Below are 14,439 nucleotides of genomic sequence, written 5' to 3'. Positions count from 1 at the left end.
TTACATAGAATACACGTAGTGAGATCTCACTTTTCTTGTAATAAAAGTGTAAATGCTCACAGTGTATAACCTATATCTTATTTAAGGTGTAAGAGGGTAAAAACTGACAAGGAAATGAAGAACAAGGGATAAATTTATTGAGTTATATTTAAATGTGTAGACGTGAAAGTTCTCTCTTCAAATAAAAAAGAGAAACAAACTCCTTGCCCCAGCCTTGCTTCAGTGCACAACCTTCTTAGCCTCTAATTGCTCTGAACTGAGTGAGGGAGCACACAGACAACATTCCTGGTCCCTACAAGGTGCCTCTACTCCCCTAACCTGTAAAACCAGTTAGCGTCACCTCACTACTTAGGCTGTTACACTGCAGAAAGGGAAAAGAAAATTTGTAAAAAGCAAGCAGGCAGGAGCCTCTGTGGGTCCTGCTGTCTCTTACTAATGGCTCTCCAGATCTGGCAGAAGACCAGGGTGAAACAGATAAAGGCCCAGTTCCACTCATGGTTCTTCCCAATGGTGGACACGCCCATGAAGATGAAGATCAGGGTCTCGCTGACGCTGCTCAGCATCTTCATGAAATACTTGATAGTGGTGTAGGACGTCTGGGACACATTTTCCTCTACATACTTCTTCATTGTTACTGCGCAGGCTGTGATTCTGCAGAAAAAAGACAGTCTCAGGAGAAGCCTGAGATTTCCCCCTCCCTGAAAAACTCCCTCCTGGTGATGTTTGGTGATGGTGATAGATACACACAACTTGTTTTTATCCAGAGAAAACATCGTCTCCATTGCCCTTTCCCTTTCCCCACAGGTTTTCTTTATTTCCTTTCTCCCTCCCCAAAGAGTTTGCTCAAATTAGTGTGTTAGAGAAGGTGGGCATGGCATGGATTTCTCACAAGAAAATGGCATCAGGGGCTCCTGGGTGGCTCAGTGGGTTAAGACTCTGCCTTCAGCTCAGATCATGATCTCAGGGTCCTGGGAACTAAGGGTCCCACATCAGGCTCTCTGCTCAGTGGGGAGCCTGCTTCCCCCTCTTTCTCTGCCTGCCTCTCTGCCTGCTTGTGATTTCTCTCTCTGTCAAAAAAATAAATAAAATCTTAAAAAAAAAAAAAGAAAGAAAATGGTATCAACCACTTGTGTATTGGGTGCACAAACCCAAAGCAGAAGTGTTTCTGGAAGGAATAATGAAGCAAGGCTCTCATTTCCCCCACCTGAGCAATGTTTCTTACAACAATTTAATGAGAAATTTTTTATTTAAAATGTTTTTACTTGAGGGTCACTAGCAAGTCAGTGGGGAGGATGGTGGTGGGTGGTCACCTGAGGGCAGGGGAAGAGAAAAAAAATCTTTGCCTTGTCTAAGTAATTTATACCACTTTTAAGGTGGGACAATAATGAGTATCTAGATTTTGTACTATTATATTTAATTAAAATAGGTATTTCTATGCAATAAAATTAAATATTTCTGCCTGAGTAGCTGGGTATGAGGATAATGCCATAGAAAAAAAAAAAAACAACATGACCAGATATAGCAAGCCAAGTTAAGAAACCTCATTCCAAGACCTATGGAAGGATAAATATTTACAAATAGTTTCATTAGGAAAAATAAATCTGGACTTCTGGTCTTATCCCATCTACCTAGTCTCATTCCAGTCTGGTGTGATATGATTTAAGGGAAATAGCAGAAGGCAGAGCTCAGGAATGACAGTCCTTCATGGTATGCTACCCTTTACCTTCAAAATAACAAATTTTTCAAGGGGGAAAAAAAAGCTATTGAAATGAGACTTTAAGCTTGAACTTCTAGTTCTTCTCTGCATCAGAGCTTTTGAGTCTTTCAAATTGACCTCGTAATTGCTCTGCACTGCTAAGGTCGTTCAGGAGAAGAGCAAATACAAAGGCTTGGGGGAAAGAACATTTGTTTGGCAAAGGCCCCGAATCAGATTTTACGGAAGTTTAAAAAACCTAAATCCAGCAACACCTTTGCAGATTAGTGTCAAAAGTTCTGCCTTCTGCAAATGCTAGTCCACACCCTGCGGTCCTGCATTCTCTTTTATTGCTTTAAGAGTCGGTCCTTGGTTTGTACTCACGCCAGGATGCCGGAGAGGTAGAGTGTTTCCGCAGCTAAGTAAGACAGGTAGCTGAACATGAAGACGATGAGTGGTTCGATGGCAGAGATATTCTGAGTGAAACGCGTGATAAATGCAGAGATAAACCCAAAAATGATGCCGAAAAACACTCCTCCAACCCCCACAATAATGAATCGGGCACATCCAGCCAAAATGTCAACAGGTTCTATGTCTTCAAATTTATGCATCTTTGTGAAGGCAATTAATATATTGTATAAGACCTAGACAAAAAGAAAATGAAAGAAACATGAATTAGAAATGAGAATTACTTGACACACAGATTCTTAACTTCGTATCCAGTTGAGTAATACATAAGTGAATTACAGGACCATAAATACTAATATTTCTTACACCTAACTTTAAAATCATTCTACATAATAATTTACTCTTATTCATTACAGTGGGTAAGAGTCTAATACAGCTGTCAGTCACTAAGCACCTACTCTGTGCCAGTCTCTTTGCGAAGCTCTCTGTTTCAGTTATCAACTAATTTAATTTCCTCCCAGCTCCAAATGCACCTTTCAATACGGGCTCTATAATAAACAACGGAATTCCCTCAGCAGAATTTTTCTCCTTCAAGGGAGCCGCATGTTACAGCTCTCTCAGCAGAGGGCGCTGAAGGGAGATTGCTGAGAGAAGGGGTTTTCTAGCAACTTCCGGTGGGAGGGGCAAGAGTCAGTCAGGTGATTTGGAGGACTTCCTGTAGGTCCTTGGAGGGGCGGGCCACAGGCCTTGGAAGAAATTGCTCTGTAAGTTACGGCTTCCTCTGGGGATAACTTGGCCGTGGACCTCCTGACGTGAAAAAAAGAAGCCCTGGCATAACCCTCATGCAGCATGTCTGTCATCAGGGTCCTGGGCAGCCCACTATGTGGAAACCTACTCTCCCCTGTCCACACAGCCTTCTCAGAAGGCCCTGTGCCCCCTCCTAAGCCCAGCCTCCCACTGCACACCGGGTGCCACCAACTACTGATGCCCTCTCCCTGCCTGCCTCCCTGAGGGTGGCCTGCTCTTTGCCCAGCAGCTCGAGGCCAGCTTCTCTCCTGCCCAGTGGTCCATCCACACCTCCAGGGAGATGGGAATCCCTTTCTAGTTTTTGCTTTGGTAAACCTGGTACCCTATTCTAAGGGTACCTGGAAGAATTCTCCTAGTTTACAGCTAGTCCTTTGTTATAGCTAATCATTTCAATATTAAAACTTCTCTGTTTAACCTACTGTGTAGTTTCTCTCTCTCAATTGGACCCGACCTACTATTCTTTGCATATATGTCATCTCATTGAATCCTTCAAACCACTGGAGCCCACCTGATACACACTCCCAATTTTCCTGCTATTTCTCTACTCAGTTCAACGTGTCTAAGAAATTAGAGTGGGGGGCACCTGGGTGACGCGGTTAAGCATCCAACTCTTGATTTCGGTTCAGGTCATGATCTCAGGGTCCTGGGATGGAGCCATACTCATCAGGGAGTCTGCTTGTCCCTCTACTTCTGCTCCTTCTCCCACTTGCACTCTCGTTCTCCCTCTCACTCTCAAATAAATAAATAAAATCTAAATGAATGAATGAATGAATGAATGAATTACAGTAATCTAGGAATCGCTGCTTCATGTGCTTGGCAGCCCAGAATTTAGACTGAACTTCTGAAAAGTGGTAGCTGCCACACCATTAATGAGACACACAAATAACGTGAGATCTCTGAGGAAATTGAAGACCTTTGAGAAGATCAGGCCCTGAACAGCCCTGATAAACCACAAATATACATATTGGCCTTTCTTTGCCTATAGTAGGAAAAATGGGGGGAAAAAATCAGAGCAGGAGCAGAAGCTAACACTCAAGGAAGTAAGGTCAATGATTATCTGCTGTACGTGGAACCACAGGAGTGGACAGACCCTCCAGTATGGTTAGGTCTCTATCCCATTCATTACCCTGGCTCTCACTCTTCTCTCACCTTACTTCTGGAATGATCCCCCACTCTGTGACCTGCAGGACTTGCCCAGGCCTGAGCCTCCTGTGTGACTCTGACTTCTCCATCCCCAATTTGTCTTTCCTTACTGAGACACTCCATGTCACCTCTGTTCTTCAGGGTGCCCTGACAGCATTTGGATACTGGCCTTGGCTTCACCCATGGGGCTTACCAGAACTACTGGCAGCTTTGTATACACACTGACCCTTTGGCCATGGTCTTTCATCTGCCATTCCTTCTCCAGCCCTTATCCCAGTCCTGCCCTTTCCAGATCTGCTCTGTGAAGGGCCTCTGCTGATACCCCATGACATCACCTTTGATTAAAATTTGTTTTTCTGGGCGCCTGGGTGGCTCAGTGGGTTAAAGCCTCTGCCTTCAGCTCAGGTCATGATCTCAGAGTCCTGGGATCGAGCCCCACATCGGGCTCTCTGCTCAAGCAGGGAGCCTGCTTCCTCCTCTCTCTCTCTGCCTGCCTCTATGCCTACTTGTGATCTCTGTCTGTCAAATAAATAAATAAAAATCTTTAAAAAATTTTGTTTTTCTGACAGAGATGGTCAATGAAGTAGCCTAGGCTGGCTTCTTGTTAGGTTCAAAAATCATAAACCATCAAGGTACATTTAAAGCAAAGCCCCATTCATCTCATTTGCATTTATTTTCTAAGGAGTGCCTCATTTGTTTGAGTGAGGTTGTTCTCCAGTAGCAGAAATAGCACAAGCAGCTGGTCTGTGGCAATGTGTGTCTCTGTTCATGGGTGCCCTAGAGTTACTGTATAGACTATTAACACACTTTGTTATCCATTTCTGTGTGGAGAGCAAAAATTTTATCCAGGGAGGCCTGCATGTTGGTTAAGCATCTGCCTTCGGCTCAGGTCATGATCCCAGGGTCCTGGGATCAAACCCTGCATTGGGCTTCCTGCTCAGCAGGGAACCTGCTTCTCCCTCTGCCTGCTGCTCCCCCTGCTTGTGCCCTCTCTTTCACTCTCTCATTCTCTAACAAATAAATAAAATCTTTTTTTAAAAAAGGAAAGAAAATACATTTTTCAAAAAAAAAATCTTATCCAGGGTATATGTCAATTATAGCTCAATAAAGCTAGAATGAGAAAGAAAATAAGTTAGGCAATATGGGTTTTGCAACAGGTTTTAAATTTCGATTGGCCTATCTGAAAATGTTTTCAGCAGAATTGTTTAAAAGTTTGTGGCATGTAGACAGAACTCCCCAGAGTCCGGTTGTTAACATGTTAATTTTTTTATACTTACTACTACTACTTTTATAAAAGTACTACTACTACTTTTATACTTACTTACTACTACTTTTATACTTAAGTCTATTTCTGGAGATGGGAAGTAAGGGGCTGGGGCAGGATGGGTTCTTAGGCCCATATCATGTCCTTCCCTGGGAGTCTATGGAAAACACAGTACTTTGTACTACATCTCTGAAGGATGAATTGGTGTTTTTTTTTTTTTCTTAAGAAGAATTTAAATATTCCATTCTTTGAAGTCTTACATATTTAGCTGGTTATTATTACAAATATAGGCACTCCACAGAACATACACAACTTGCTTACACTGCAACCAACACTTAAATACTGTTCTCCGTGCTGGCCGCCATTCCACGGCCCTCCCACACCCACCAGGGTGCACCTAATCTGGCCAAATGTAGAGCACTTCTTTCTTACAGTGATACTTCAGGTCTTTCTCCCTGCCGCCCTTTCTTGGAAATCTATTCTCTTCTTTCTTAATCTGGTTTGGATCTTTGCATGTCAAATTGGGAAACATTTTCATTGGGAAAATGTTCTTGTACTGTCTCTACTTTTCTCTACAGAACCTCTGGACTTGAGTTTCCTTTCTGAATCACAGACTTGTATATCACCTTCTTTAAGATAGGGTTTGGGGGCACCTGGTGGCTCAGTCAGTTAAGCATCCAACTCTTGATTTGGGCTCAGGTCATGATCTGAGGGTCACAAGATCCAGCCCAAGTCAGGCTCCACGCCCAGCCTGGTGCCCTCTCTCTCTTGCTCCCTCTAGCCCTCCCTCTCATTGTACACATGTACTCTCTCTCAAAAAAGAAAGAAAAAAAGAAAGAAAGAAAGAAAGAAAGGAAGAAAGAAAGAAAGAAAGAACAAAAGAGAAAAAAAGAAAAAAGATATTAGAGTTTTGCTACAAGATATTGCAAGAGTAGTGACTTTTCACATTTAGTCTTCGTACACTAACTTACAAAGAAGTAAATTGATAGAATAAATTCAATTCCAAAGAAAACAATAAATGGGGAAAAAAACCCAGGAATGTTTCTGTTTTCCTGGGAATTTGTTAGTTAAAAGCTGAAAGTCATTTGTTGTGTTTGGGTTTCCCTAATAATGGGTCTTAAACTATGATGCTACCTCCACGTATAAGGGATTCTCATGCATTCACAATATGCCATTTTATAGCCTCCAATTTTGTTCCATCTAATTTTCCCTTAAAGATCCTTTTGGACCTTTTTTTGACTCTTTTATATTGCCATGATGTTTCGGAAATAACAATGTGTTGTGTGGTTTCCTGTTCCTGCATGGCCCTTGCAGCTGTGAGCACTTACCTTTAAATGGAAACTTCCATCCCTACATCCTCTAGCTTTGGGAAAGACAATACCTTTAATAAAGAGAATTTTAAGGAAAAAAAAAAGTCTTATCCAGAAAAGAATGGCTTTTGTCTTTGGTATTTGAGTTGGTGGAAAGGTCGGTCCTCAACGTCACTCAGTTGTCACCACTCTTCATGTAGGATGCTGTATCACTAATGGACTTTGCTGAATGGGGAGGGGAGACATGAGGAGGGTGTCCAGTTCACCTCCCCTCCCCAGTGCAGCTTTGTCACATTGCCCTCTGTATGAGTTTCCCAGAGCAGCTGTAACAGCACACCCCAAACTCGGACGGAAATTTGATTCTCTCTCACTGTCCTGGAGGCTAGAAGTCCAAAATCAAGGTGCTGAGAGGACCACACTCCATTGAAGTTTCTAGGAAAGGATAGTTCTTTGCTTCTTCTTCATTTCTGGTGGTTGTTGGAAGGCCTTGGTGTTCCTTGACTTGTGGACATATGACTGTGGTCTCTGCCACTGTCCACATATGGACTTCTCTGTGTGTCCCCTCCTCTGTGCCTTCACATTGCCTTCTTACAAGGATACTAGTCCTTGGACTAGAACCCACCTTGCTCCAGTGTGAGTTCATCTTAACTAATTGTATCTGCAAAGAACTATTTCCAAATAAGATCACATCTCATGTGATCTTGTTCTGGGTGGACATGAGTTCTTTTTTGGGGGAGGGGGGAACTATTCAATCCAGTACAGCTTCTATAACCAAAATGACCTTACAATGAATTGACTTGTATTACAGACTAGCAGATTTTCATTGTCAATCTCTTGGGCTACAACTTGATTTTGAATTTCAAAAAGTCCTGATCTGTGGCTTTCCTCCAAATGGCTCCATTTTATTTCTTTAAGGAGCCTAGGACACATGTTTTCAGTGTCTGGATTAGTTCCTGCTTTTTAATGTGATTAGTAGCCAATAGCCAACAAGCTTGGTTAGATAGAAGGATATGGACAGAAGATTGTAAACAGGCTCCCTTCCTCCCCTAAAGAAATGTTTCTAGACATCTGGGAAAAGGAGAAGAAGCTGGGGAAGGTGTATAAGAAGAAGAAAAAGGGGTTCATGGCTGGTTTGGTCAGTTAAACAGCCAACTCTTGATTTCAACTCAGGTCATGATCTCAGGGTCCTGGGATCGAGCCCTGAAGCAAGCTCCCCGCTCAGTGGGGGATCTTCTCCCTCTCCCTCTGACACCTTCCCTCCACCACCCACTCGTTCTCTCTCTCTTGCTTAAAAAAAAATAAACCTTTAAAGAAGCAGCAGCAGCAGCAAAAACTTAGTGCAAATTGGCTCAAGCAAAGACACACATACTCTTACATTATGAGCTCTGTACACTGGTGCAATTAGGAAAGGGATTGCCTTAAATAGAGAGAGGGAGAGACTTGCTGAAATTTCACACCAGATTTGCTTAAGAATACTCATGCTGATGCACAGAAATTTTAAAAGGACAAAGTAAAATCACCATATTGTCTCCCAGTTCCTCCCAGAGAAAGCCACTCTAAATATTATATATAGACACTGTATATGCATATATATTTATAAATACATATGTAAATCTCATGTAAACACACACACACACACGTATGTCCTTTCTAATCCTGCTTCTCTGTCCATCATCTGTCATCTACCTCTCCCTCCATGGCAGTCAGGAGCCCTCAGGTCTCCAACTGCAGGGAATGCAACTGAGCAGCCAGGGACTACACTTGATTCCTACTGCTGTCCTCAGCCAAGGACCTGGTGTGGCAGGGCCCTAAGGCAGGCCCAATCTTGGAAGGTGCAGGATCCTCTGATGGATGTTCTTAGCCTGAAGACTCCCACTGGGCTTGATAAGCCCTCTCAGAAATGCAGTCAGACAGTCCCCTCCAGTTTCCCTTCAGCCCCCTTTCGTTCAGCTGGGGTCACTCTGCGTGGTGGTCTGAGCTCCCCATTTCTCTAAGCTCCCTCCCCATCTTCTTTCATAGGAATTTCCCCTATACATCTCTTGTGCATCTAAATGCCCTTTGAATGTCTGGCACATGGCTGACCTGGACAATATCTATCCATCTGTACCCAGCATATTTTACAAAGCTGTTATAATATTGGTCTCTTTGGTTTAAGCAAAGTGAGGCCAGATTTTGAGAAAAATCTTGGCTGAGTGTTTGAAAGGAAACTGTGATGTTAGGTTTCAAAATGGACACAACAGAAGCTTAGTGGTTGTATCCCAGCTCAATGAGTTTATTCGGTCCCATTGTACCTTCTGCCTGACCTTAGAACAACCCACATACAGACCACCTCTGCAGATGTGCTCATATTCCAAGGAGTGAAGCCAAGATGAGGGGCCAGACATTCCACAAGTCCCCCCAAAAAGGCGTATTTGAATGAGTATTAGTGGGACCTAGGAGTTTATTTGACTCTCAAATCTAGAGGAAACATAGGGGATATGATTAAGACTCAAAGATTTGCATGTTGTTGCCACAAACGAAAACTCCTCTGCATGGTCCTCCGGGTTCTAAGGAGCTACTCAGTCTGTTCCCAGGGTTTGGGAAAGTCAGTTGGGCCAGCCCTGTCCCTGGACACCGGTATACACTGCCAGAAAGATGCATGCTAGTTTGAGAAGCTAAAGTAGCACATATAATTTAAGAAGACTACACTTACAGATGCAGTCCCTATGACTACATGAAAAACAATTCTTATCTTTCCAAATTATATGGCTCTGGATGTCATTAGAGTTGTAAAAGATTTTCTTTGGACTCATTTCAATCACAATCATGTGGATCTTTTTCACATATTGGAGGGGAAATCTCAGCCAATGCTAAATCTCAAACATGTCCATGGCATTCATGGAAACAAGATTAGATTTACCCTCTTCACTCGAGATGGAGATGCAGTAATGTGATATAAGAGAAAAATCTGTATTTATTGTCTTTGTTTCCAATACCTTGCACAGAGTTCCTAAAAACCTTGCCATTTCCTGAGTGAGAAGAGCATTCTTTGTTATTCATAACGGACCATTTTTGACCACACCTGAGTTTCTGCTAATGAGGTTACTCTTGTCCGGGTTCCAGAGAGCTTCTGGAGGTGGGCTGGTTGCCAGAGGAACCAACCAAGTGATTAGAAGGTTGTAACTTTCATCCCCACTCCATGATCTGCAGGTGGAGGAGAGGGGCTAGAGATTGAGTTCAATCACCAATGCCCAATGATTTAATCGATTATGCCTATGTAATGGAACCTCCAGAAAAATCTGAAACTACCAGAGTCAGAAAGCCTCCAGGTTGATGCCAGGATGATGGCACACCTGGAGAGGACATGGAATATCAACTCTTCCTTCTATACCTTGCTTTATGCCTCTTTTTCATTTGGCTCTTCCTGATTTGCATCCATTATAACTAACTGGCAACCAAGGTAGAGTGCTTTCCCAAGTTCTATGAGCTATTCTAGCAAATTACCAAACCTGAGGAGAGGGTTTTGGAACCCCCAATTTCACAGCCAATTTCAGTATGAGTGGCCCAGACTTGCAATGGATGTCTGAAGTAGGGGCCATTTAATGGGACTGAGTCCTTCATCTGTGGGATCTGTGTTAATTCGGAATTAGTGTCAGAATTGAATTAAACTGTAGAACACCAAGTCTGGAGAGTTGGAGAACTGGCTGGTATAGGAAAACACAGCCACACATTTGATGTGTCACAAACAGTGTAACACACAACAGTTCAGAGAGGGGGGCTCAGGGAATGGTCCTGTTATGTTCCTTTGAAGAAGTTCATGAAACCTCCCAAGATCATAATAACATCAACCCTTTAAGAGAAACCACTGAGGAGGCACCTGGGTGGCTCAGTCATTGAGTCTGCCTTCGGCTCAGGTCATGATCCCAGGGTCCTGGGATCGAGCCCCACATAGGGCTCCCTGGTCTGTGGGAAGCCTGCTTCTCCCTCTCCCTCTTCCACTCCCCCTGCTTGTGTTCCCCGTCTCGCTATGTATCTCTCTGTCAAAAAAATGAAAAAGAGAGAGAGAGAGAGAGAGAAACCACTGAGGGGCACCTGGGTGGCTCAGTTGGTTAAATGTCTGCCTTCACCTCAGGTTATACTCCCAGGGTCCTGGGATTAAGCCTCGCATCCGGCTCCCTCCACAGTGGGAAGGCTGCTTCTCCCTCTTCCTCTGCCTCTCCCCCTGCTCATGATCGCTCATTCTCTCTTTCTCTCTCTCTCTCAAATAAATAAATAAAATCTAAAACAAAAAAACTAACCAACCAGAAACCACTGCAAAAGTCAGCAAAACCCTTTCAATACACAAACCCTCCTGACATCATAGTCATACTCCCCACCATTCAGTGGCTCCTGGTAAGGGTGACTGCTATGACATTGAATCTAAGGAAGGGGTAGCCTCGTGCGGCTTTCAACATGAGACTTCCCATTGAAGGACAGAGTACACAGACTCTTGAGAAAACTGTCCATAGACGTAACTGTCAGGAATATCCTCTCCCTACTTATGATCTATAGCAACTCTATTTTCTGAGAAGTACAGGGAGACTTGACTAGGTATAGACAAATAAATACCATGAGATCAATTAAGAGATGATAAAGAGGCATAAAGAAGTAAGGATTATGAGTAGGAGTAGTGGAAAAGATAATTGAGTAGATTATGTTGACTCTATTTGGAGTGAAACTGGAAAGAGCTATACAAAGGAGCAGATTCTAAGCAACTGACGCATGGTGCGTCCATGGTGGGCCAGGGGGGTGGGGGTCGGGGAGGCAGCACTCTGGAGGGATCATGTGATACTTATTAGCACGGTTTAGCCCATGGTTCTTTTCCTTCAAGGCACCTGGTAGGACTCCACTTTCAGTTCCACCATGTGACTAAGCCTGGCCACGTTTTGATTTTGAATGAGTTTCGAGGAGTGATATATATCATTTATGAGATGGGACACTTGCTTGCTGAGTGAGTTTCCATAACTCTTTTGCCCTGTGGCGCAGTTCCTAGCAGTGCCCAGCAATGTTCAATATGGTGCCTGCTTTATAAGCCCAGGGTCCCGAGTAACCACGATGAATGGAGCATCTGGCTGGCCCATGACAGACCAGTAGTGTAAACAAGAAATAAGAGGTTTAGAAGGATGTTTATTACCACAGCATAATCTGGACCTTCCTGACAATCAGAAGATTATGAACTCTTGCTTCTGTGAAAGCCAAACACAAATGGAAACCAGACTGGAAAATTTCCTGAGCAGACAAAACCAGTTTAGTCAGCAACACTTAATTTACATTATTTTGTGAGACAAGCCAGGCTAGCACCACCTATGTCTCTCTTTGCATACATCTCTGAAAATCATTAGCAAAACTTAAAAGATTTTATTTGTTTGTTTTAGAGAGAGAGAGTAAGTGAGCAAGGGGAGGGTCCGAGGGAGTGAAAGAATCTCAAGCAGATGAGAGAGACAGACAGACAGAGAGACAGACAGAGAGAAAGAGAATCTCAAGCAGACTTCCTGCTGAACGTGGAGCCTGATGCGGGGCTTGAACTCAGGACCCTGAGATCATGACCTGAACCGAAACCAGGAGTCAGACACTCAACCTACTGAGCCACCCAGGCGCCCTCTAGCAAACCTTAAATAATTCCCTAAAATTGATATGAAGTGACCACTAACCAATTCCCTTTCATTTAAGAAAATTCTAATATTGTAACCAATCACTATAAAGAACAGTCTCTGCCCTCACACTAGATAAGCTTCTTGCTCACAACATATCCTCATTCCATGTTTTGGTTTGAGTGCTCCTGGTTTGCAGACGTCTTTTTGGGTCTATACACAATAAACTTATACTAATGACTACTTCAGTGATTCATTGATTTTACTTTTCTGTTTGTTTGTTTCTTTTCCTGAACTTTAGGTACTTCTGAAATCCCTAAAACCAGCTTGGTCCCAGGTACAGCTTTTATCAGGCCTGGTAGTAAAGCATTTCCTGAAGGGCTCCTGATGGGTCTTCTCTGAGCTGAATTGTGTCCCCCTCAAATTTATGTGAAGTCTTAATGTCCAGTACTACAGAATGTGAGTGAATAAGAGATAGGGTCTATTGAGAGGTAATTAAGTTAAAATGAGGTCATAAGGGAGGGGTCCTAATCCAGTAAGACTGGTGTCCTTATAAGAAAAGGAAGGGGTACCAAGAAGGCACACACAGGAAAGGCCACATGAAGTCACAGCCAGAAGGCAGCCAGCTGCCATCCTGGAGGAGAGGTCTCCCCAGAAACCAACCCTACCAGCACCTTGGTGTTGGACTTTTCCTGAAGTCTGAGAAAATACTTTTCTCTGGTGTAAGCCCCCCAGTCTGTGCTATTTATTATGGTGGCCCTAACAGGCTACTTTGGGATCTCTGTCTTCCTGATTACTTTGTGTATGTCTTTTTAACTAATCCTCATTCCTTAAGTTTGCCATAAACTCAATTCCTTAAAAACAAAAAGCCTAACTAATTCCTGACTCCACACACATGTGAAAAGCATTGAAATTTCAGAATCACAGTAAAAATGATCCTTACTCTACATCAGATACTGGACAGGTACAAAGACTGTCAGAGGGAGCTGTACCCAACGACCTTACAGGAAATTAAATAATAAGCCCAGCTAATTTTCTCTTTTGTTTGAAGGGTCATAGACACATTAGATTCTGTCATAGAGCATTTCCTGACAACCGCTGGCTCTGACGGGTAAAGGAAATCAACTAAGGAACCCAGCAATGACCTACAGGCACTGCATAATGATATAAAATAAAAGACAGAATGGAGGAAGCTTCAGCTTCACTCCTAAAGAAAGGAAAGAGATGATCAGCAACCCCAGAGAGGACACTTAACACGGGATTTCCCAGCTCTCCTAGACTAGATATCCCTGAATACATGTCGCTTAGAACCTCAGAGAACAGAGGCCAGGAAGATGACCTGAAGAGATGTCAGAAGATTTAATAAAGAGAAGTGTGAGCGGCAGGACTTTATTGATGTAGGGCCCACCAAAGAAGCTTCTTTGAGAAATTCATCTTCATATAAGAAGCCTGAAAATTCTTCTCAGCCTGAAGAATGGTAGGAAGGAGGGCTGCCAGGTTTCAAAGCTGCAATTACCACCTACCTGCCAATGGCTTCCAAGCATGCACGTCCATTAGATCCTGCCCCCACCCTTCAGACTCCTATTTCTAAAACTTGGGGAAAATTCTTTTCAATGGCTTATAGGTATCTCAAGCTCAGCAGGTCAAAACGCACCTAACAGTCATCACGTGGGCCCTCCAACACCTGTTCCTCACCCATATTACCATCCAAGGAAGGTCGCAGCCTAGCACTCCAGAGTCTACCTCAGCTTGGCCTCCCCCGCCCTCTCATCAGCTTAGAGCAAATGCCCACAGGGCTATCTTTCACCATCTGGTGTTAGTACACCAACATGACAGGAAAAGTCATTTAAAGGCTATTAACCTCAGAAATTTTATTAACTATAAAAGCAAACATCAGCTGTGACCAGTAGATTTAAACTCACCAAAGACGAGCTTGGTGATTGGCTTCTTTGGAGAAACTGAACTTTCAGAAACTGAAAGGGGTTGCTCAGTAATAGTTTTTTTGTGAATAAAAGAATGAGGAGTAAATAGATGATTTGAATTCAGGAGCTCTCTGGCTCAAACAGGACAGAACTTGCATCCTTAAAATTAAGGCTCTGGGTTTCAAGATCTCTCTGTTTTTCTCCCAGGCTGTGAGTCTCCTACTTACTAAGGACCACAGCTGGTCCTGGGTGGTGAGGGGTAAAATCTGGAGAACCACAGCCC

The 14,439-nt window shown here is 43.3% G+C and overlaps 1 protein-coding gene across 2 annotated transcripts in view; it reads right to left on the bottom strand.

The window, feature by feature from the left end:
• The window catches only part of SLC9A4 (solute carrier family 9 member A4), a 61,807-nt gene that overhangs the window by 30,624 nt on the left and 16,744 nt on the right, over positions 1–14,439 (bottom strand). For both annotated transcript variants that reach the window (XM_047747189.1, XM_047747190.1), the window contains exons 3-4: positions 2,078–2,337; positions 434–651 (exon numbers count right to left, since the gene is read on the bottom strand). In XM_047747189.1, coding sequence (XP_047603145.1) covers positions 434–651; positions 2,078–2,337 — 478 coding nt within the window. The remainder of the gene's footprint in view (positions 1–433; positions 652–2,077; positions 2,338–14,439) is intronic.

This window comes from Lutra lutra, chromosome 9, assembly GCF_902655055.1.
Source record: "Lutra lutra chromosome 9, mLutLut1.2, whole genome shotgun sequence".
In the NCBI taxonomy this organism is placed as follows: domain Eukaryota; kingdom Metazoa; phylum Chordata; class Mammalia; order Carnivora; family Mustelidae; genus Lutra; species Lutra lutra.
Note: the sequence above shows the minus strand (reverse complement) of the source record. Positions and strands in the feature narration are given on the sequence as shown.